At 42.8% G+C, this 24,718-nt stretch overlaps 1 protein-coding gene across 1 annotated transcript in view; it reads left to right on the forward strand.

Annotated features, from left to right (window-relative positions):
• Positions 1 to 20,502, forward strand: part of LOC123773571 (INO80 complex subunit C) — a 65,679-nt gene extending 45,177 nt beyond the window's left edge. Inside the window, exons 3-4 of the mRNA XM_069312529.1 lie at positions 83 to 150; positions 20,300 to 20,502. Of these exons, the coding sequence (XP_069168630.1) occupies positions 83 to 150; positions 20,300 to 20,431 (200 nt within the window). The 3' untranslated portion in view covers positions 20,432 to 20,502. The remainder of the gene's footprint in view (positions 1 to 82; positions 151 to 20,299) is intronic.
• The last annotated feature ends 4,216 nt before the right edge of the window (positions 20,503 to 24,718 follow it).

The following is a 24,718-nucleotide window of genomic DNA, read 5'->3' on the forward strand; positions in this document are numbered from 1 at the left end:
TTAAAACTTAACAATGTCACTTTTAAATCTCAAGTTGGTTTTATCTTTTGTATCTCATATGTATTATTAATATTTTCTTCAGATAGCAGTATAGATGCTCCACCTGCCTTTGTTCCCGCTAAAAAATATTCTGATGTTTCTGGATTACCTGTAAGTATCCTTATGCTATTCATTCTAATAGAATTAGGGTTATATTGAAATTATATTGGTGGCAATGGCACCGTGGCACTGAACTCACACTTGTAAGGGACAATAATGACCTATAAATAGTTTTTAAGTACTGTATTCAATTAATGTTGTTTCAATTTGATATATTGTGAATGATTATATATATATATATATATATATATATATATATATATATATATATATATATATATATATATATATATATATATATATATATATATATATATATATATAATGTTGTACCTAGTAGCCAGAACGCACTTCTCAGCCTACTATGCAAGGCCCGATTTGCCTAATAAGCCAAGTTTTCCTGAATTAATATATTTTCTCAAATTTTTTCTTATGAAATGATAAAGCTACCAATTTCTTTATGTATGAGGTCAATTTTTTTTTATTGGAGTTAAAATTAACGTAGATATATGACCGAACCTAACCAACCCTACCTAACCTAACCTATCTTTATTGGTTAGGTTAGGTTTGGTAGCCGAAAAAGTTAGGTTAGGTTAGGTAGGTTAGGTAGTCGAAAAACAATTAATTCATGAAAACTTGGCTTATTAGGCAAATTGGGCCTTGCATAGTAGGCTGAGAAGTGCGTTCTGGCTACTAGGTACGACATATATATATATATATATATATATATATATATATATATATATATATATATATATATATATATATATATATATATATATATATATATATATATATATATTCGAAGAAGTGTTTGACTTGCAACAATGATCGAACCCGTCTGTGACATTCATCAATGTTTCCCATTGTTGTGTTTTTCAAGAGATCCATAACCTTATATATATATATATATATATATATATATATATATATATATATGTCGTACCTAGTAGCCAGAACTCACTTATCAGCCTACTATGCAAGGCCCGATTTGCCTAATAAGCCAAGTTTTCCTGAATTAAGTTATTTTCTCTATTTTTTTTCTTATGAAATGATAAATCTACCCATTTCATTATGTATGTTGTCAATTTTTTTTTATTGGAGTTTAAATTAACGTAGATATATGACCAAACCTAACCAACCCTACCTAACCTAACCTAACCTATCTTTATAGGTTAGGTTAGGTTAGGTAGCCGAAAAAGTTAGGTTAGGTTAGGTTAGGTAGGTTAGATAGTCGAAAAACAATTAATTCATGAAAACTTGGCTTATTAGGCAAATTAGGCCTTGCATAGTAGGCTGATAAGTGAGGTCTGGCTACTAGGTACGACATATATATATATATATATATATATATATACAGGCATACCTCAGAATAAGAGTTTAATCCGTTCCTGGAGACGCCTCGCCTTCCGAAAACTCGCATTCCGAAGTTAATTTCCCCATAAGAAATAAAGGGAAATGAATTAATCCGTTCCTGACTACCCCAAAAACCCCACATCAAACTAAATTTTTATACCTAATTTACCTAATTCATCTAAATAAACCTACAAAACTGTGTTCCAGTTATTACTTACCTTGCTGTCGAGTGCTGTAGGCGTATGGAAGATGGTGAGGAGGGGGGAGGAGGAGAGGAGTTACTGCTTGGAAGGGGAGTCCCCTTCCATAATCACATCACATAACCCCATGCCTTGTAACACTATGGATACCACTTCTCTTTCTAAATTTTTCAAACCAGCCCCTGCTTGCCTTAAACTCTTTCTTATCTGCATCACTCGTTGCAGGGGTATTCTTTAGAAGGTCTTCGTGCAACACCCTGGCTTTCTCACAAATAATGGCCTCCGAAACACTATCACCCCTCAACTCCTTGTCGTGTATCCAAATTAATAACAACTTTTCCCACTTCAAGTATTTGTGGTCTTTGTGCCGTTAATGTTCTTACTCCTTTTGCCACTTTAGCACCCATAATCTTATTTTTCTTCTTAAGTATAGTGCATATTGTTGATGTGGCTTTGTTGTACTGTCTACAAAGTTCAACAACACGTGTACCGTTCTCATGCTTCCGAATGATCTCTTGTTTCTCCTCTATTGTCATCCTCACATGAGCTTTCTGGCCTTTATCCTTACCACTGGCTTTCTTGGGACCCATGGTGAGATATATAATAACAAATTGTAAAGACAAATCACCAAAAATCCAACAAAACACTGAAAATCCGCGAGAAGAATTGATGTGGGGGTAGTCACTGAGCGCGAGACAATAATAAACTGAGGGGCGGCGGGGCGGAGGGGCGACGAACGCGCTAGGTCGGCTGTACGCGTATCAACAAACTCGCGTCCAAACTCGCCTCCCGAAGTAACCATCGCCTTCCGAGACAAATTTTTGGAGTAAATACACCTCGCCTTCCGAAAACCTCGCATACAGGGACAATCGCATTCCGAGGTACCACTGTATATATATTATATACAGTATATATATATATAATAATAATTTTTTTTTTTTAACACTCAACCTACCAGGAGACTCGAACCCTGGCCCACAGATTGGCAGGTACACACTGTATCCACTGCACTGTATCGAGTTATATAGGCAAGTCTGTGCATATATATATATTATTCATACATACATACATACAGAGCACCACTTGGTTTCCGAACCCCTTGGGGACGAGACCCGTCGGTTAACATGTAAGTTCGTAAACGAGAAATAAAGGGCAAAAATAAACTAGAAATGTAAAAAAAATATGAAACATTTATGAAAAAACTCTAGGGGAAAAAATTGACAGGCTCGTAGCATAAATGCGACCGTATTTTGTTTGTACTCACCAATAAGTGAAGTCCTGATCCGCTTTATAAAAGTCCTTAATTGTTCCTAGCTGATTATTAAGACGTCTGGCAAACATCCTCTGGATGTTTCCTGCCAGCCTGCAGGAACATCCTGCCAGCCTGCAGGAACATCCTGCCAGCCTGCAGGAACATCCTGCCAGCCTGCAGGAACATCCTGCCAGCCTGCAGGAACATCCTGCCAGCCTGCAGGAACATCCTGCCAGCCTGCAGAAACATCCTGCCAGCCTGCAGGAACATCCTGCCAGCCTGCAGGAACATCCTGCCAGCCTGCAGGAACATCCTGCCAGCCTGCAGGAACATCCTGCCAGCCTGCAGGAACATCCTGCCAGCCTGCAGGAACATCCTGCCAGCCTGCAGGAACATCCTGCCAGCCTGCAGGAACATCCTGCCAGCCTGCAGGAACATCCTGCCAGCCTGCAGGAACATCCTGCCAGCCTGCAGGAACATCCTGCCAACCTGTCAGCCTGCCTGCCAGCCTGCAGGAACATCCTGCCAGCCTGCAGGAACATCCTGCCAACCTGCCTGCCTGCCTGCCTGCCTGCCTGCCAGCCTGCCTGCCTGCCAGCCTGCCTGCCTGCCAGCCTGCCTGCCAGCCTGCCAGCCAGCCAGCCAGCCAGCCAGCCAGCCAGCCAGCCAGCCAGCCAGCCAGCCAGCCAGCCAGCCTGCCTGCCTGCCAGCCAGTCTGCCAGCCAGCCAGCTTCACTCTCTGCCTGCCTCCTTCCCTGCCATCCTGCTAACGGGTCGAGTGTGTTAGGCTTAAAATTCGGGAGTGAGCTGGTCTCTCCCCCACCACCGACAACCCCCCCCTTACATCCCATACTATCTCTTCAAGGTCACGCGGTTCAACCACATGACTATCCCTGCCTCCTGCCATCCAGCCTGCCTCCCTCTCTGCCTGCCATCCAGCCTGCCTCCCTCTCTGCCTGCCATCCAGCCTGCCTCCCTCTCTGCCTGCCATCCAGCCTGCCTCCCTCTCTGCCTGCCATCCAGCCTGCCTCCCTCTCTGCCTGCCATCCAGCCTGCCTCCCTCTCTGCCCGCCATCCAGCCTGCCTCCCTCTCTGCCCGCCATCCAGCCTGCCTCCCTCTCTGCCCGCCATCCAGCCTGCCTCCCTCTCTGCCTGCCATCCAGCCTGCCTCCCTCTCTGCCTGCCATCCAGCCTGCCTCCCTCTCTGCCTGCCATCCAGCCTGCCTCCCTCTCTGCCTGCCATCCAGCCTGCCTCCCTCTCTGCCTGCCATCCAGCCTGCCTCCCTCTCTGCCTGCCATCCAGCCTGCCATATTCAGCCTGCCTCCCTCTCTGCTTGCCATATCCTGCCTGCCTGCCTGCCAAAAATATACGATGATGTACATTTAAGAAACAAATCTGGGTCACAGGTTTGTCGAGTATGGTTAGGCTTATGAAGTCAGCCGGTCCCTCCCCCACCACTGACACCCCCCTCCAACCCATACACACAATCTCAAAGGTCATGTGGTTCACCTCGCTGGCAGGCTAGCCAGCCAGCCAGCCAGCCTGCCAGCCTGCCAGCCTGCCTGCCTGCCTGCCTGCCTGCCTGCCTGCCTGCCTGCCTGCCTGCCTGCCTGCCTGCCTGCCTGCCTGCCTGCCTATCCCTCCCTCCCTAATTCTCACTACTTCCCTCCCGTCCTGCCTACCTCCTTGCATCTCTCCCTACCTCCCCCTCCCTCCTAGCATCTCTCCCTCCCTTTCTGACTAATTCTCCCCCTCTCTCACTGATTCTCCCCCCTCTCTCATACTGCCTCCCACCTAAGCTTCCCCATCCATCCACCCACCAGTCAGCTATCACTGACAATGCGTGCATTTGGAGCCAACATGGTGCACAGATGTTTCTTGATTGTGCAGATATGTAAAACAAAAGCACAGAATGAACATTCCAGCCTTATGACAATTCAAAATAATAGAAATAATAGGCCGTGAATCTGTTAAGTCACAGTGGGCAAACTGCACCATCTCCCACCCACCACCACAGGCCGGGATGACGCTTGGCGGACCCCTTCCTACCCGAACCAACCTCAATCGGGAAACTGGAAGTTTTGGATAACTAAAGTTCGGAAACCAAGTGGTGCTCTGTATATATGTGTGTGTGTGTGTGTGTGTGTATGTATGTATGTATGTATATATATATATATATATATATATATATATATATATATATATATATATATATATATATATATATATATATATATATATATATATATATATATATATATATAACTGAAAACTCACACCCCAGAAGTGACTCGAACCCATACTCCCAGAAGCAACGCAACTGGTATGTACAAGACGCCTTAATCCACTTGACCATCACGACCGGACAAAATGAGGTGATAGCCGAGGCTATATGAACCACCCCACCGCCGGCACTCGGATAGTTATCTTGGGCATAGCATTTTACCAAATCACCTCATTCTTTGGGGCACACGTGAGGAACACAAATGCGAACAAGCCTGAATGGTCCCCAGGACATATGCAACTGAAAACTCACACCCCAGAAGTGACTCGAACCCATACTCCCAGAAGCAACGCAACTGGTATGTACAAGACGCCTTAATCCACTTGACCATCACGACCGGACAAAATGAGGTGATAGCCGAGGCTATATGAACCACCCCACCGCCGGCACTCGGATAGTTATCTTGGGCATAGCATTTTACCAAATCACCTCATTCTTTGGGGCACACGTGAGGAACACAAATGCGAACAAGCCTGAATGGTCCCCAGGACATATGCAACTGAAAACTCACACCCCAGAAGTGACTCGAACCCATACTCCCAGAAGCAACGCAACTGGTATGTACAAGACGCCTTAATCCACTTGACCATCACGACCGGACAAAATGCCGGCGGTGGGGTGGTTCATATAGCCTCGGCTATCACCTCATTTTGTCCGGTCGTGATGGTCAAGTGGATTAAGGAGTCTTGTACATACCAGTTGCGTTGCTTCTGGGAGTATGGGTTCGAGTCACTTCTGGGGTGTGAGTTTTCAGTTGCATATGTCCTGGGGACCATTCAGGCTTGTTCGCATTTGTGTTCCTCACGTGTGCCCCAAAGAATGAGGTGATTTGGTAAAATGCTATGCCCAAGATAACTATACGAGTGCCGGCGGTGGGGTGGTTCATATAGCCTCGGCTATCACCTCATTTTGTCCGGTCGTGATGGTCAAGTGGATTAAGGCGTCTTGTACATACCAGTTGCGTTGCTTCTGGGAGTATGGGTTCGAGTCACTTCTGGGGTGTGAGTTTTCAGTTGCATATGTCCTGGGGACCATTCAGGCTTGTTCGCATTTGTGTTCCTCACGTGTGCCCCAAAGAATGAGGTGATTTGGTAAAATGCTATGCCCAAGATAACTATCCGAGTGCCGGCGGTGGGGTGGTTCATATAGCCTCGGCTATCACCTCATTTTGTCCGGTCGTGATGGTCAAGTGGATTAAGGCGTCTTGTACATACCAGTTGCGTTGCTTCTGGGAGTATGGGTTCGAGTCACTTCTGGGGTGTGAGTTTTCAGTTGCATATGTTCTGGGGACCATTCAGGCTTGTTCGCATTTGTGTTCCTCACGTGTGCCCCAAAGAATGAGGTGATTTGGTAAAATGCTATGCCCAAGATAACTATCCGAGTGCCGGCGGTGGGGTGGTTCATATAGCCTCGGCTATCACCTCATTTTGTCCGGTCGTGATGGTCAAGTGGATTAAGGCGTCTTGTACATACCAGTTGCGTTGCTTCTGGGAGTATGGGTTCGAGTCACTTCTGGGGTGTGAGTTTTCAGTTGCATATGTCCTGGGGACCATTCAGGCTTGTTCGCATTTGTGTTCCTCACGTGTGCCCCAAAGAATGAGGTGATTTGGTAAAATGCTATGCCCAAGATAACTATCCGAGTGCCGGCGGTGGGGTGGTTCATATAGCCTCGGCTATCACCTCATTTTGTCCGGTCGTGATGGTCAAGTGGATTAAGGCGTCTTGTACATACCAGTTGCGTTGCTTCTGGGAGTATGGGTTCGAGTCACTTCTGGGGTGTGAGTTTTCAGTTGCATATGTCCTGGGGACCATTCAGGCTTGTTCGCATTTGTGTTCCTCACGTGTGCCCCAAAGAATGAGGTGATTTATTAAAATGCTATGCCCAAGATAACTATCAGAGTGCCGGCGGTGGGGTGGTTCATATAGCCTCGGCTATCACCTCATTTTGTCCGGTCGTGATGGTCAAGTGGATTAAGGCGTCTTGTACATACCAGTTGCGTTGCTTCTGGGAGTATGGGTTCGAGTCACTTCTGGGGTGTGAGTTTTCAGTTGCATATGTCCTGGGGACCATTCAGGCTTGTTCGCATATATATATATATATATTATTATTATTAAATATGACCGAAAAAGTAAGATTAATAATTCTAACACGAATTTTCTCAATCTTTCGTACATTTCTTTTCACTGTTGGAGGTAAATCAAAAATCAATTCTCCAAAATTCATTTTTATTTCTAGTCTGACGCGACACGAGCGCGTTTCGTAAAACTTATTACATTTTCAAAGACTTTAGTTTACAAATACACAACTGAATAGAACTTACGCATCTCCGATTTTATATCTACATTTGAGTGAGGTGGATGGGGTGAGGTGGCCTTAATAGGGTATTAATTTCATCAACACAAGACAGAACAAGAGGTGGCATTAATAGGGTATTAATTTCATCAACACAAGACAGAACACGAGACAATGGGTATTGAATAGAAGTGTTTGTAGAAAGCCTATTGGTCCATATTTCTTGATGCTTCTATATTGGAGCGGAGTCTTGAGGTGGGTAGAATATAGTTGTGCATTAATTGGCTGTTGATTGCTGGTGTTGACTTCTTGATGTGCAGTGCCTCGCAAACGTCAAGCCGCCTGCTAGCGCTGTATCTATCAATGATTTCTGTGTTGTTTACTAGGATTTCTAGATTTCTAGAAATCCTAGTAAACAACACAGAAATCATCGATAGATACAGCGATAGCAGACGGCTTGACGTTTGCGAGGCACTGCACATTAAGAAGTCAACACCAGCAATCAACAGCCAATTAATACACAACTATATTCTACCCACCTCAAGACTCCGCTCCAATATAGAAGCATCAAGAAATATGGACCAATAGGCTTTCTACAATCACTTCCATTTCAATACCCATTGTTTCGTGTTCTGTCTTGTGTTGATGAAATTAATACCCTATTAAATACCACCTCACCCCATCCACCTCACTCAAATGTAGATATAAACAAATCGGAGATATGTAAGTTCTATTCAGTTGTGTATGTGTAAAGTCTTTGAAAATGTAATAAGTTTTACGAAACGCGCTCAAGTGTCGCGTCAGACTAGAAATAAAAATGAATTTTGGAGAATTGATTTTTGAATTACCTCCAACAGTGAAAAGAAATGTACGAAAGATTGAGAAAATTTGTGTTAGAATTATTAATCTTACTTTTTCGGTCATATTTAATAATATATATATACAGTGGTACCTCGGAATGCGATTGTCCCTGTATGCGAGGTTTTCGGAAGGCGAGGTGTATTTACTCCAAAAATTTGTCTCGGAAGGCGATGGTTACTTCGGGAGGCGAGTTTGGACGCGAGTTTGTTGATACGCGTACAGCCGACCTAGCGCGTTTGTCGCCCCTCCGCCCCGCCGCCCCTCAGTTTATTATTGTCTCGCGCTCAGTGACTACCCCCACATCAATTCTTCTCGCGGATTTACAGTGTTTTGTTGGATTTTTGGTGATTTGTCTATACAATTTGTTATTATATATCTCACCATGGGTCCCAAGAAAGCCAGTGGTAAGGATGAAGGCCAGAAAGCTCATGTGAGGATGACAATAGAGGAGAAACAAGAGATCATTCGGAAGCATGAGAACGGTACACGTGTTGTTGAACTTTGTAGGCAGTACAACAAAGCCACATCAACAATATGCACTATACTTAAGAAGAAAAATAAGATTATGGGTGCTAAAGTGGCAAAAGGAGTAAGAACATTAATGGCACAAAGACCACAAATACTTGAAGAAGTGGAAAAGTTGTTATTAATTTGGATACACGACAAGGAGTTGAGGGGTGATAGTGTTTCGGAGGCCATTATTTGTGAGAAAGCCAGGGTGTTGCACGAAGACCTTCTAAAGAATACCCCTGCAATGAGTGATGCAGATAAGAAAGAGTTTAAGGCAAGCAGGGGCTGGTTTGAAAAATTTAGAAAGAGAAGTGGTATCCATAGTGTTACAAGGCATGGGGTTATGTGATGTGATTATGGAAGGGGACTCCCCTTCCAAACAGTAACTCCTCTCCTCCTCCCCCCTCCTCACCATCTTCCATACGCCTACAGCACTCGACAGCAAGGTAAGTAATAACTGGAACACAGTTTTGTAGGTTTATTTAGATGAATTAGGTAAATTAGGTATAAAAATTTAGTTTGATGTGGGGTTTTTGGGGTAGTCAGGAACGGATTAATTCATTTCCCTTTATTTCTTATGGGGAAATTAACTTCGGAATGGGAGTTTTCGGAAGGCGAGGCGTCTCCAGGAACGGATTAAACTCTTATTCTGAGGTATGCCTGTATATATATATATATATATATATATATATATATATATATATACAGGCATACCTCAGTTTAAGAGTTTAATTGGTTCCTGGAGACGCCTCGTATTCCGAAAACTCGCATTCCGAAGCTAATTTCCCCATAAGAAATAAAGGGAAATGAATTAATCCGTTTCTGACTACCCCAAAAACCCCACATCAAACTAAATTTTTATACCTAATTCATCTAAATAAACCTACAAAACTATGTTCAAGTTATTACTTACCTTGCTGTTGATTGCTGTAGGCGTATGGAAGATGGTGAGGAGGTGGGAGGAAGAGAGGAGTTACTGTTTGGAAGGGGAGTCCCCTTCTATTATCACATCAGGCAGTGAGGACTTCACTGGTATGCACACTCTGGCACATTTTGCCTGCATACCACTAGGACTTGCTTGTTTTACTAAGAATTTGTCTAATGACACTTGTTTTTCCCTACATTTTAACACTTGTCTGTAGTAAGACATCACATTATCATTTAAAAGGTCAATGCAACGGCCTGCTACAGCTTTATCTGGGTGAGTTTTTTCAACAAAACTTTGCAGTTCTTCCCATACTTCACACATTTTCTTAATCAAGAAGGGACATCCTCTACTGCCTCTACTCACAGCTATTTTCTTAGGTTGAACCTTACCAATGGCTTTCTTGAGACCCATGGCAAGATATATAATGACAACTTTTATGCTCAAATGGCCAAAAAAACGATAAAAAACTGTAAATCCTTGTGAAGAATTCAGGTGGGATAGTCACTGGACACGAGACACTGGTAAACTGAGGCGCAATCGTCATGCCACCACGCGCCAGTCGGCCTGTACACGTATCAACAAACTCGCGTCCCGAGGTAACCCTCGCCTTCCGAGACATATTTTTGGAGTAAATCCTGCTCGTCTTCCGAAAAACTCGCATACAGGGACACTCGCATTCCGAGGTACCACTGTGTGTATATATATATATATATATATATATATATATTATATATATATATATATATATATATATATATATATATATATATTATATATATATATATATATATATATATATATATATATATATATATATATATATATATATAATAATATTATTATTATTTACAGTATAATGTTATTTAACCACTTAACTGCGCCAACCGAGTATTCTCGGTCGGCGGGAAACTGCGCCAACCACGAAAACTCTTTTTGATTTTTCTGTACCCATTCTAAATGTGTACGAGGTTGGTTGTGTACAAAATGGACTCTTAGGACCTCCAGTGAGAGGAAGCCATTTGGAAAAAATCCCAGAATGCCCTAGGGCTGCTGGCTGGGTTAGTACCGAATGAGCAACCATCGGTGGCGCACGTGCCTCTGGCTCCCAAACATCTCTCCGACGTGCGGTGTTGAAAGATAATGTTCTGTCGGTGAAATTCAAACCTTATTGTTTGAAGAACATAAGGGTCATAATATTGGTGAAGCTAGGCGCAATAAGGACCTAACAAAGGTCAGATGCAAGTGATGCAGCCCCTATGAGGACAATACAGTGAGCGTATCCAGTTGTAGATCTGAGCGTTATCCTTGCAATTCCTATGCTATCTCCAATTTATTTAGATGATACATAGATGAATCGTTTTCTGCGTTCAGTGATGATGCATGTGATACAAGTAGCATAGACACAAAAAATGTGCCAACATGACTAACAATTCAAGGAGAAATGGTCCCAGTGACCAGTCTGTGTACTGGCTCTGCAAAAAGGATGATGTAACTTTTTTTAAATTGATGGAAATCCTGGATAAAACTCCCGCCGAAAACAGAGAATTACTAATTAATGCCTGCATAGCAATTTCTAATGTCTTCAAACAAACTGTACATGACACCAAGGTTATACCTGGTTGATACCTGGTTGATGGGGTTCTGGGAGTTCTACTCCCCAAGCCCGGCCCAAGGCCAGGCTTGACTTGTGAGAGTTTGGTCCACCAGGCTGTTGCTTGCAGCGGCCCGCAGGCCCACATACCCACCACAGCCCGGTTGGTCCGGCACTCCTTGGAGGAATAAATCTAGTTTCCTCTTGAAAATGTCCACGGTTGTTCCGGCAATATTTCTTATGCTTGCTGGGAGGACGTTGAACAACCGCGGACCTCTGATGTTTATACAGTGTTCTCTGATTGTGCCTATGGCACCTCTGCTCTTCACTGGTTCTATTCTACATTTTTTTCCATATCGTTTACTCCAGTACATTGTTATTTTACTGTGTAGATTTGGTACTTGGCCCTCCAGTATCTTCCAGGTGTATATTATTTGATATCTCTCTCGTCTTCTTTCTAGTGAGTACATTTGGAGGGCTTTGAGACGATCCCAATAATTTAGGTGCTTTATTGCGTCTATGTGTGCCGTATATGTTCTCTACGTAAGGTACAACCAGCTGTGGCACAGAGCTCGGTGGCAGCGGCGCCTGAGCAGGGCACGGAGTCGGGGATGCCTGAGCAGGGCGCGGAGTCGGGAACGCCTGAACAGGGCGCGGAGTTGGGGACGCCTGAGCGGGGCGCGGAGTCGGGGACGCCTGAGCGGGGCGCAGAGTCGGGGGCGCCTGAGCGGAGCGCGGAGTCGGGGACGCCTGAGCAGGGTGCGGAGTCAGGGACGCCTGAGCAGAGCGCGGTGTCACAGGCCCCGGAGCAGAGCGCGGTGTCACAGGCCCCGGAGCAGAGCGCGGTGTCACAGGCACCGGAGCAGGGCACAGTCTCGGGGACACCGCAGCAGAGTGCGGTCACTGGCAAAGGGAAACAAACAAAACAAGGCCCCAAAATCTGTTGGTATTACAAATGGGCTACCTGTAAGCATGGGGAATCGGGAAGAATAAATGGAACATGTACATACGATCACCCTAGAAAGTGCAGGAACCTCCTCAATACAGGTAAATGTACCAAAAGCTGTGAATTCTTTCACCCAGAAATTTGCAAGAACTCTTTGGACAGGAAAGAGTGCTTCAATGCTGAATGTCCAGCTTTTCATACAAGAGGTACCAGGCGAATAAAACCGACAGACTACCACTATGAAAACAGCAACTACTCCATCGACCGGGATAATTTTTTAGCAAGAGGAGGAGGAGAAGAATGGCGAAAAATGACCAGACTCTACCACCAACTCAGTCAAATGCTAGAGAGAACGCAAACACAGTGGCCTCCTTACCAGAGCCTCAGATATTAACACCAAGTAAAGCATCCAGCACTTCCACTAACACGATAACATCATTTATATTTGCCAACATCCAGGGTATAAAAACACGCAAGTCCAACAAAGTTCACTTTATAGATGGTCTCCTTCATGAGGCAAATGCAGTGTTTGCAGCCCTAACGGAAACTCACACAACGGACTACCTTGATGGTGAAATATGGATCTCAGAATACAATCTCTTCAGATGTGATAGGAAACACTGGCTTCAGGGTGGGGTCAGCCTCTACATCAAAGACACTCATCTGTACTGAGCTGCTAAACACCTCAAATGATATGGTGGAAGTGCTGATAGCCAAAATAGAGATCCTAAATGTAGTTGTTGTCCTTGTATATAAGTCACCGGAGGCAAACCCTCAGCAGTTTAAAGACCAACTAATGAAAATAGAGCACTGCTTGGAAAACCTCACAAATCCAGCTCCGAACATCATCCTGCTTGGGGACTTCAACCTACGGCACCTGAAATGGAAGCACCTGGCTAATACAGTAATATCAGAAAGAATACCAGGAAGTAGCCTAAATGAACAGGCACATAAAAAGAAAAAAGAAAAAGGCGATAAGAAACACAAAGGCAGGCACAAAGAAAAGGCGATAACATCTAGGTCAGAAAGAGCTGTAGAAGAAGCTAAAGTAGTAGATAAAATTGTTGGCCTCGTAGAAGATCTTACAACCATAAAGAATGTGTGCGACTACAAGAGAATAGGCAGGTACGTAAAAGGGAAAGATCGACTTTTGAGGATCACCCTAAACGGTGCCAAACAGATGGAAGAAGTACTAAGGAATGCTAGAAAATTGCAAAGTGATGAGGATGGGAAAGGATGGTCGTTAAGACGAGATCTTTCAAAAGAAGACAGAGAGAAGCTGAAACTGAACCTCGCCGAGGCAAAACATTTAAATGAGAGCAGGAATGAAGAAGAAATAAATTCTTTTTTCTACAAAGTGATAGGGGTAGGCAAACCAGTAAAGTGGTACATAAAGGCAAACCAACAAAATCAATAGAGAGAGGGGGAGGGAAGAATAAGGAGAGGGGGAACAAGTTCCTGAAGATTGCATACACCAACATAGATGGAGTGAGATCGAAGATACTGGAGTTAAGTGATGTAATACAGTTGCAGACACCAGACATTGTTGCACTCACGGAGACAAAGCTTGAAGATGTAATTTTAAATGAGGTCATATTCCCAAGGGGCTACTCAATTTGGAGACGGGACAGAAAAATTAGGAAAGGCGGTGGCGTTGCTGTGCTGGTAAAAGAACACCTAAAGGTGAACGAAATAATGACTGCCAATCCACAAGAAGTTGACATAATAGCACTAGAGATCTGCCATGAGGATGATAAACTAATGATAATAAATGCATATAGTCCACCGCCAAGCAGCACATGGTCAAAGGAGGAGCTAGATAGTAAACGTGAAGGTCTTATAACAATAATGAGAGAGATTATAGCGAGAGCGGATAAAGATAGATCACGACTGTTGATAGTCGGTGACTTCAACTTGAAATCCATAGACTGGGAAGCATATGAAGCTAAAACAGAAGATTTTTGAACCTGTAAATTTGTAGACCTCATCCTGGAAACATTCTTGTATCAACATGTTAAACAAGCTACGAGGATGAGGGAAGGGGACGTTCCCTCCATGCTAGATTTGATATTTACCAGGAAGGAGGAAGAGATATTTGACATTCAGTACCTGCCTCCCTTGGGTAAAAGTGACCATGTCTTTTTGGGAATAAAGTATGCAATGCGTTATAAGCTGGAAGAAAATAAGGAGGTTAAAGCAGTTGAAAAACCAGACTTAATGGAGAGGACATTATGGTGACCTTAGAAATTTTTTTAGTGAGTATAATTGGACAGACTTGATGCTAGGCAAGGAAGTGAATGAGATGTATGTCAAGTTTTGTGAAATATATGATAAAGGCACAAAAAAATTTATACCAAAACAGAGATGCAGAACTAGGAAACAGGATTGGTTCAATAGAAATTGCGAGAGGGCTAGAGACCAAAAGACACAAAAATGGAATCGATACAGGAAGAGGCCGAATCCCCAAACATACCAGCGATACAAAGATGCGAGAAACAACTACACGGCAGTGAGGAGAGAGGCAGAAAGACATTTTGAAAAAGGGATTGCAGACAAATGTAAAACAGAATCAGGTCTATTCTATAAATTCATAAACAACAAATTGCAGGTAAAGGATAATATATAGAGGTTGAAAATGGGAAATAGATTCACGGAAGATGAAAAGGAAATGTGTGAAACACTAAACGAAAAGTTCCAAAGTGTGTTTGTACAAAATGAAATCTTTAGGGAACCAGATACAATAAGAATTCCAGAGAACAACATAGAGCACATAGAGGTGTCTAGAGACGAAGTGGAAAAAATGCTCAAGGAGCTAAGTAAGAACAAAGCAGTTGGTCCAGATGGAGTTTCATCATGGGTTCTGAGAGAATGTGCACCTGAGCTCAGCATTCCACTTCAACTGATTTTTCAGGCATCCCTGTGTACAGGAGCTGTAGCTGATGTGTGGAAAAAGGCTAACATAGTTCCAATCTACAAAAGTGGAAACAGGGAAGACCCCCTTAATTATAGACCTGTATCATTGACAAGTGTAATAGTCAAAATATTGGAAAAAATAATTAAAACTAAATGGGTAGAACACTTGGAGGAAAACGATATAATATCAGACAGACAGTATGGTTTTCGATCTGGAAGATCCTGTGTAGCGAACTTGCTCAGTTTTTATGATCGAGCCACAGAGATTTTACAGGAAAGAGATGGTTGGGTTGAATGCATCTATCTGGACCTAAAAAAGGCTTTCGACAGAGTTCCCCATAAGAGGTTGTTCTGGAAACTGGAACATATTGGAGGAGTGACAGGTAAGCTACTAACATGGATGAAAAATTTCCTAACTGACAGAAAAATGAGGGCCATAATCAGAGGCAAGGTATTGGATTGGAGGAATGTCACGAGTGGAGTACCTCAGGGTTCAGTTCTTGCACCGGTAATGTTTATTGTCTACATAAACGATCTACCAGTGGGAATACACAATTACATGAACATGTTTGCTGATGATGCTAAGATAATAGGGAAGATAAGAAACTTAGATGATTGTCATGCCCTTCAAGAAGACCTGGACAAAATAAGTATATGGAGCAACACTTGGCAAATGGAATTTAATGTGAATAAATGCCATGTTATGGAATGTGGAATTGGAGAACATAGACCCCACACAACCTATAAATTATGTGAGAAATCTTTAAAGAATTCTGATAAAGAAAAGGATCTAGGGGTGGTTTTAGATAGAAAAATGTCACCTGAGGACCACATTAAGAACATTGTGCGAGGAGCCTATGCTACACTTTCTAACCTTAGAATTGCTTTTAAATACATGGATGGAGAAATACTAAAGAAATTGTTCACGACTTTTATTAGACCAAAGCTGGAATATGCAGCTGTTGTATGGTGCCCATATCTTAAGAAGCACATCAACAAACTGGAAAAGGTGCAACGACATGCCACTAAGTGGCTCCCAGAACTGAAGGACAAGAGCTACGAGGAGAGATTAGAGGCATCAAATATGCAAAAACTAGAAGATAGAAGAAAAAGAGGCGATATGATCACTACGTTCAAAATAGTAACAGGAATAGATAAAATTGATAGGGAAGAATTCCTGAGACTCAGAACTTCAAGAACAAGAGGTCATAGATTTAAACTAACGAAACAAAGCTGCCGGAGAAATATACGAAAATTTACTTTTGTAAACAGAGTGGTAGACGGTTGGAACTGGTAGACGGTTGGAACAAGTTAAGTGAGAAGGTGGTGGAGGCCAAAACCATCAGTAATTTCAAAGCATTATATGACAAAGAGTGCTGGGGAGACGGGACACCACGAGCGTAGCTCTCATCCTGTAACTACACTTAGGTAATTACACTTAGTTAATTACATGCAAATGACCTGCTACGATGTGCGATAGGTTTGCCTTAAACCAGCAAATAGTAGAACCAACTAGGAAGGAGAACACGCTGGACCTTATTTTCACTAATAATGATGAGTTGATCGGGAACATAATGATTACAAATACCTGTTACTCAGATCACAACTTAATTGAAGTTCTGACAACCATGGGGAATGGACCTTCAAAACCAGTCCAGATTCCTGGTGGAGGAGATTTCAGCAAATTCAACGTCAATAATAAACAGATAAACTGGGAGCAAATAAACCAGGGCTTCACAGAAATAAACTGGGAAGAACAGCTAGAAAATGCAAACCTGAACCAGTGCCTGGAAAAAATAAGCTCAGTAGCACTAGAAATATGTTCAAACCGCATACCCCTAAGAAAAAAGAGAAAGAGATGCAGATTGGAACGGGAACGTCGTTCCCTATATAGGCGAAGAAAACGAATCGTGGAACAACTTGAGAGTCGCACTCTATCTCAAGAACGGCGAAGAAGGTTAGGTAGAGAAATAGAAACAATTGAACTCAAGCTACAAGAATCATACAAAACCCAGGAGAGGCAAAGAGAGCAAAAGGCCATCAGTGAAATAGAGAGAAATCCGAAATATTTTTTCTCCTATGCAAAATCAAGATCAAAAACCACATTTAGTATCGGGCCCCTGCGAAAGGGAGATGAAACTTTCACCGATGACAACAAAGAAATGAGCGAGTTACTGAGGAAGCAGTACGACTGTTTTCAGCAAGCCATTAAATGCACTAAAGATTGATAACCCAAATGAATTTTTCATGGATATGATACCAACATCAAATCATATATCAGACGTCGCCCTATCCCCACTAGATTTTGAAGAAGCCATAAACAGTATGCCTATGCACTCTGCACCAGGCCCGGATTCTTGGAACTCCATATTCATCAAGAACTGTAAAAAACCACTATCGCAGGCCCTTCACATTCTGTGGAGACAAAGCCTAGATACTGGCGTTATCCCTGACATACTAAAAACAGCAGAGATAGCACCACTCCATTAAGGAGGAAATAAGGCAGAGGCAAAAAATTACAGACCGATAGCACTAACATCGCACATCATAAAAATTTTGAGAGAGTGCTAAGAAGTAAGATCACAAAATACATGGAATCACAGCATCTCCATAACCCCGGACAACATGGTTTCAGAACAGGGCGCTCTTGCCTGTTGCAGTTGCTGGACCACTATGATATGGCATTAGATGCTATGGAAGACAAACAAAACGCTGATGTAATTTACACAGATTTCGCAAAAGCTTTTGATAAATGTGACCATGGTGTTATTGCACATAAAATGCGTTCAAAAGGAATTACCGGGAAAATAGGCAGATGGATCTACAATTTCCTGACTAACAGAACCCAATGTGTAATAGTCAACAAAATAAAATCCAGCCCATCAACCGTGAAGAGCTCAGTCCCCCAGGGTACTGTGCTTGCTCCAGTACTTTTTCTCATCCTCATATCGGACATAGACCAGAACACAACCTATAGCACTGTATCATCCTCTGCAGATGACACTAGGATTTTCAGGAGAGTTGGCAACATAGAGGACACGGCAAACCTCCAATCAGATGTAGATCAGGTCTTTCTATGGGCTACAGAAAATAATATGGTATTTAACGAGGATAAGTTCCAGCTCATGCGCTACGGAAAAATTTAACATATAAAAACAGAAACCACGTACAAAACTCAGGCAAACCATAACATTGAACGAAAAGGCAATGTAAAGGATCTGGGCATACTCATTTCGGAAGACCTTACCTTTAAAGAACACAATAAAGTAGCCGTCACAACTGCAAGAAAAATGACAGGTTGGATAACAAGAACTTTTCACACTAGAGATGCTATACCGATGATACTTTTCAAAACGCTTGTGCTCTCTAGAGTGGAGTACTGCTGCACAATGACAGCCCCTTTCAAAGCTGGAGAAATTGCTGACCTGGAGAGCGTGCAGAGATCCTTTACTGCTAGAATCGACTCAGTAAAACATCTAAATTACTGGGACCGACTAAAGAGCCTAAATCTGTACTCCCTTGAGCGCAGGTGGGAGAGATACATAATAATTTACACGTGGAAAATAATTGAGGGGCTGGTCCCAAACCTGCACACAGAAATAACATCACATGAGACCAGAAGACATGGCAGGATGTGCAGAATACCCCCGTTGAAAAGCAGAGGTGCAACAGGTACTCTGAGAGAGAACTCTATCAACATCAGAGGCCCGAGACTGTTCAACATGCTTCCACTACACATAAGGGGCATAACTGGCCGACCCCTCACAGTGTTCAAGAGAGAACTGGATAAGCACCTCCAAAGGATACCTGATCAACCAGGCTGTGACTCATACGTCAGGCTGCGAGCAGCCGCGTCTAACAGCCTGGTTGATCAGTCCAGCAACCAGGAGGCCTGGTCGACGACCGGGCCGCGGGGACACTAAGCCCCGGAAGCACCTCAAGGTAACCTCAAGGTAAGGTAGATGAACAGTGTTAGTGGCTTCCATTGTCGTGTTTTCTATAGATATTTTCAAGAATACCTGAATCTCTTCCTGACTGACGGACACTCTCTGAGGCTAGCTGAATCTCTTTCTGTGTGGGACCTGACAAAGCGATCATTCCAAGACTACCTTACAAATTGATCTTTTTCTATAATCTTTTCAATACTACCTTATGCTTTACAAGCTTGGCTACATACAACCTACAAGTACTAAAGCCAAGGGTGTACATGAGTGTGTTATTTGCAAGCACACAGAATGAAGAAACAGGAAGCAAAAATTTATCTGTACCTGATGCAACGAGAGCGAAGTAGCACTTTGCACCATAGACTACTTCGTTGATTATTACTCGCTTCCGAAGTACTGAGGTGTAATACAGTGTTACTGTGTAAATAGTGTGTGAAACTACATATTGTAATTTTAGTGAATTTTTAACAAGTAATATTGCGACAATAAACATTTATTGTGGACACATTACTGACAAATGTATCACAGTTCCATGAAACATTGTAAACGTTCTACTGTATACATATTGTAAAGGACAAAAATATGCATCATATATGATAAAAAAGCTAATAAAACTGCATTGGAAATACATAGAACAAATAATTGAAAATATATTTGTGGCAACACCCGGTGCTTGAATGGCCCACGTGACTGTGTCTGGCCGATTCATGCACGGACGACCAGACCCAGATGACATCACAGCGCACCTTGTCCACGTCCCCACAGCCAAATAAGTGGAATTTGGTATTTATTTTTACATAGACATGTTCAGAGAAGGGAATTTATCATTTTATGAAGAAAAAAGAATGTTTTGGAACACTTTATTTTATGCGCACAAGGGGAATTTCACAATAAACTCGGCGCAGCACGGTGGTTTAAAACAAATTATTTGATAGGATTGTTCATACAGTACATATTTTAACAATTCCCTAAATATGTTCCACAGGTAATTAAATATATAGGTAAATATATAGAAGGGTTAGTATGTTTATTGATTTGGTCCTTGATAAAACTGTTGTGAAGTAGTAAGTAAATAATAACTTGTACAGTATATTATTATTGTCATGGTCTATCTCTTGCAGGCTAACTACACCGACCCTCTAACTAAGCTGCGATTTGCTGATGCATCTGAATTCTACAGAGTTCGAGACCTTCCAATGGACATTGTCAATGGTCTCTTAGAATTAAGGAAAGCAAATAGTATTGTTGGTTAAATTTACACTGGCATAAGTTATTTACACATTGAAGACTGTGTATAGTAACTATATTAAACATTACTGTATTCCTTAATATTTTTAGTAATCCATAAAAGTTAAACATTTATATAAATACCATAATAGTTTTCTGTGGGAAGGGCAACTATGGTGGCTCCTTGTTGATAGCCACCTGGATAGTTCTACCCAATTTAATCCATGCCAGGCTCTTGTGAGTCATTATAACCCTACTGTGGACCAGAGGTCTAAACCTGACACTCTCTATATAAGAGCAAGGAGAAGAGGATAGAAGATTACCCTAACCAAGAAAAGGTTAAGGTGAGCCAAAACTAACAGTCGGCAAGGTAAACAAATCCTAAAAAATAAGAAAGCAAGACTGAATTATGTGAACCACTGGTTGAGTAGAATTTCACTCCATACGTAACCTGAACGCTGCTAGTGGTCACGTGCCTATCTTGTCGATCTCTCAATTAGATCGTTTCATTTATTTGCCTGGTGTGCACTGCTTTGCTGTCGCTATTACTCTTCTCATTCTTGTCATCTCTCCGAGTCTCGATTATTTAACTAAGTGTTGGCTGTCCGGGATACTGTTCATCCTGCGGGGTTAGGTGCTTGCGTATTTGTAATTACACACAGAAATCACAATAGCATGATGCATTAAATTAACAAATCCACAAGGGCCGTGATGAGGGTTCGAACCTACGTCAGAGAGGATCCCAGATGCGCCTTAATCGATTGAGCTATTTTACACAATTCCCCCATGCACCCGAGCTCTGTCAATAAGCTGTAAAACAGCTTATTGAGGAGGTGGAACAGCTTATTGGGAGAGCTCGGGTGCATGGGGAATTGTGTAAAAACCTGGTTTATGTCTCGGAGAGACTGCAGGATCCGTGGTAGGTCAAGTTGATTTTCCAGTTGCAATTCTTATACCATGTTGTAGCTCAGTCGATTAAGGCACGTCTGGGATCCTCTTGGACGTAGGTTTGAACCCTCGTCACGGCCCTTGTGAATTTGTATTTGCAATGTTTTTTACTATTTTCTTCATGATGCATGTTTTTATACCTCGCTTTTGAGTGTAACAAATTATCTGTTCAACTCAAACTGCATGTGCCTAGAGTATTTGCTGGTGTTGCCCTTGCCCAGCCAGGGTTGCCTTCTCCGGTGGGTTTGGGTGGCTGTTTTCCAAAGGTTGACTCCCGGTGGAAAGGGCCTCACTCTTTGCAGTGCACTCCTGTTTGACTTCTATGAGACTTTGTAGAGGGAAGCAGATTATTTTTTTTTTTAATTGTAGAATAAGAGTCTTTACATGCTCATTCTCTGGCATCCTCACACTCTCACGAACTACCAACTCCCATAGGCTGTTTTCAGTGTTTGTATTCTGCTTCTGACCTGCCTTAACGGATGGTTTTTGTGTCTGAAAGCCAAGGTTCTGATCCTTCCCATCTTGCCAGGTTCTGGGTTCTGGTGAATTGTCGAAGGTCCTAATTGCTTTAATCATGTGTCTAGACTTGTCTGGGTCTGATCTGGGTATTTTGGATGATGTCTCTCCATTCTGCTTGAGTCTCTGGTAAGCCTGGATGTGTGGGTCTGGCTTATTGTGGAGAGCACCCAGGTTTCCCGTCTTTGGCTCGTGTAGTTGTGTGGGAGTTCTTCCTTTTCCTGAATAGTGTTTCCTCTTGGTGGGGTTTGGCTTCGGGCACTGTACCATTTCATACAAGAAGCTAGGATCTTAATCTCGGGGAAAAGGCTTCAGCAATTAATAAATCAGAATATTAGGAGCATGGTTGTAATTTGTACACACTATTGAAACGAGACAAAGATATTACTAAGTCCCAAAACTTGGACTCTCCTAACAATCAAATATATATATATATCCCCAAGCTCCACTTGGTCACTACATGGGTACACTGGAATAGTGCACAGTACTTCAGAAGCCAGATTTTGGCTTCTGATCCTCGGTAGGCTTATAATGACTCAGAAAAGCCTGGCGTTGATTGAATTGGAGTAGTTATCCAGGTAACTTGCAACGAAGAACCACCAAGAACCCACCAGAAAGAGGCATTTCATTACATTCCACACAGGTTATTTATACTTCATAAAAATTAAAATACATTATTTGTTGACTCAAAAAAAATATAATAATAACCAAAAGTAGTAAATGTAGTGAAGAAGCACATCTGTATACAGTATGGTGCAATCACATTGATAAATATATATAGAAAGAGAACAGTGTCCACAATCTAAGTACAGTATATTAAATGCTTTCATTATTTTAGATATCAGTTAATAATTAACACAATTCCAAGTACAGGGGTACCTCGGTTTAAGAATTTAATCCGTTCCTGGAGACAGTTCGTAAACTGAAGCAAATTTCCCCATAAGAAATAATCGGAAATTAATTAATCCGTTCCTGACTCCCCAAAAACTACACTTCAAAGTAAATTTTATATCTAATTCACCCAAATCTACACTACAAAAGTATGTTCAAGTTATTACTTACCCTTGCTGATGACTCCTGTTGGCGTATGGAAGAGGGTGAGGAGGAGAGGTGTTACTGTTTGGAAGGGGAGTCCCCTTCCATTATAACATCAGGCAGTGAAGATTTTTCTGGAGTGCACTCTCTGGCACGTTTTGCCTGCATACCACTAGGTCCTGCTTTCTCTGAGTGAGTTGTTTCAATAAAAGTTTGCATTTCTTCCCACATCTTACACCACTTCCTAATTATTGAGGATAGGACATTCTCTACTACCTCATCCTCCTCTGAAGAAATATCCTCAGCTGCCTCTTGATTTCTTGCCTTGAACCTTATCACTGGCTTTCTTCGGACCCATTGCTAGATATATAATAACAACTTTTATGCTCAAATGGCAAAAAATCCAACAAAAATGTTTAAATTCTTGTGAAGAATTCAGGCGGGATAGTCACTGGGCGCGAGGCACTGTTAAACTGAGGCGCGATCGCCGTGCCATCACGTGCTAGGCTGGCTGTATGCATATCAACAAACTCGTAACCTGATGCAAAGTTCGTGTCCTGATTAAAATTTTCCAAACAAATCGGACTCGTAACCCGAAATATCACAATTTCTTCTAAAGATATTCTTCTTTCTCAAGTACTTTACACCTCGTCCTTTTCTCTCTTTTTTATCTCGTCTCATATTTAAATTGCCTGAGAAATCCATCTCATTTAGAAAGAAATGCCAGCTTGAAATGCCAGTAAGGGACCTTACAGCTGAGTAAGGGGCCTGACAGCTGAGTGGACAGAGCTTCAGATTCATAGTCCTGGGGTTCTGGGTTCGATCCCCCAGTGGAGGCAGAAACAAAAATGGGTAGAGTTTCTTTCACCCTGATGCCCCTGTTACCTAGCAGTAAATAAGTTCCTGGGAGTTAGACAGCTACTACGGGCTGCTTCCTGGGGGTGTGTAACAAATAGGAGGCCTGGTTGAGGACCGGGCTGCGGGGACGCTATGCCCCAAAATTGTCTCAAGTAACCTTAAGAGACTCTCAAGATAGCTCATTCTCCAAGTTTTCTTTCCACCATTGCCACAATTGGTTACCTCAATAAACTTATTTCAAATTCAATTGCCACAGTTCTAGTTTTCTTGAACTCGCTCCAATTATATTAGTAGAAAAAAAATTCATGACTGTTTTCCACTTTCTAATGAGTGGACTGGTTACTTCACGCTCGCTGCCGTGTTTTGTGTTGTGCTGTGGCCAGGTGTTCCTCATCACTAGCGGGGCGGCATGCGCTTAGGGGCTTCCTTCCCTAAGCGCCCTGTGAGTACTGCCTCTGCGTGACCGGGTTATCTTCCCTGGGGCGTTCGGGAACCATTCTCGTAAAGGTTCTTGCTGCTCGGCATTTGCCTTGCCCTTGGGGCCAACTGGGGCTTGGGGCCCTTGTTTGGCCTTGGGCAGGGACTGGTATTGTGCTGGTTAGGGCATCAAGGTTTTGCGCGACCTTTAACCTACGCGGCGACCGGTTCCTATTGCCTCTGGGGACGGTGTACTTTTGCGGGATTTTTCTTTTGTTTTTATTTTCATTTGCCTGGTGGGGGTTTGCCCAGTGTGGCTATAGTTCCATTGGTAGTGTTTGTTGGCCCTTTGCTAGGCCCCAGTGATTGTGCACGTCGCACGGGTTTTCAGTGTTAGCATCTACCCCTTGTTAGTTTTGGGTGTTAACCGGTTAGCAACACCCTGCCCGGGCTTCCCGTAGCAGTCAGCCTACGGGCCCTGGAAAACCTTGTCGGGGCTCGGTGAACCACTGGATGTGTCTTCCGGGTTCTTACCCATC

The sequence above is a fragment of the Procambarus clarkii genome, chromosome 72 (assembly GCF_040958095.1).
Source record: "Procambarus clarkii isolate CNS0578487 chromosome 72, FALCON_Pclarkii_2.0, whole genome shotgun sequence".
In the NCBI taxonomy this organism is placed as follows: domain Eukaryota; kingdom Metazoa; phylum Arthropoda; class Malacostraca; order Decapoda; family Cambaridae; genus Procambarus; species Procambarus clarkii.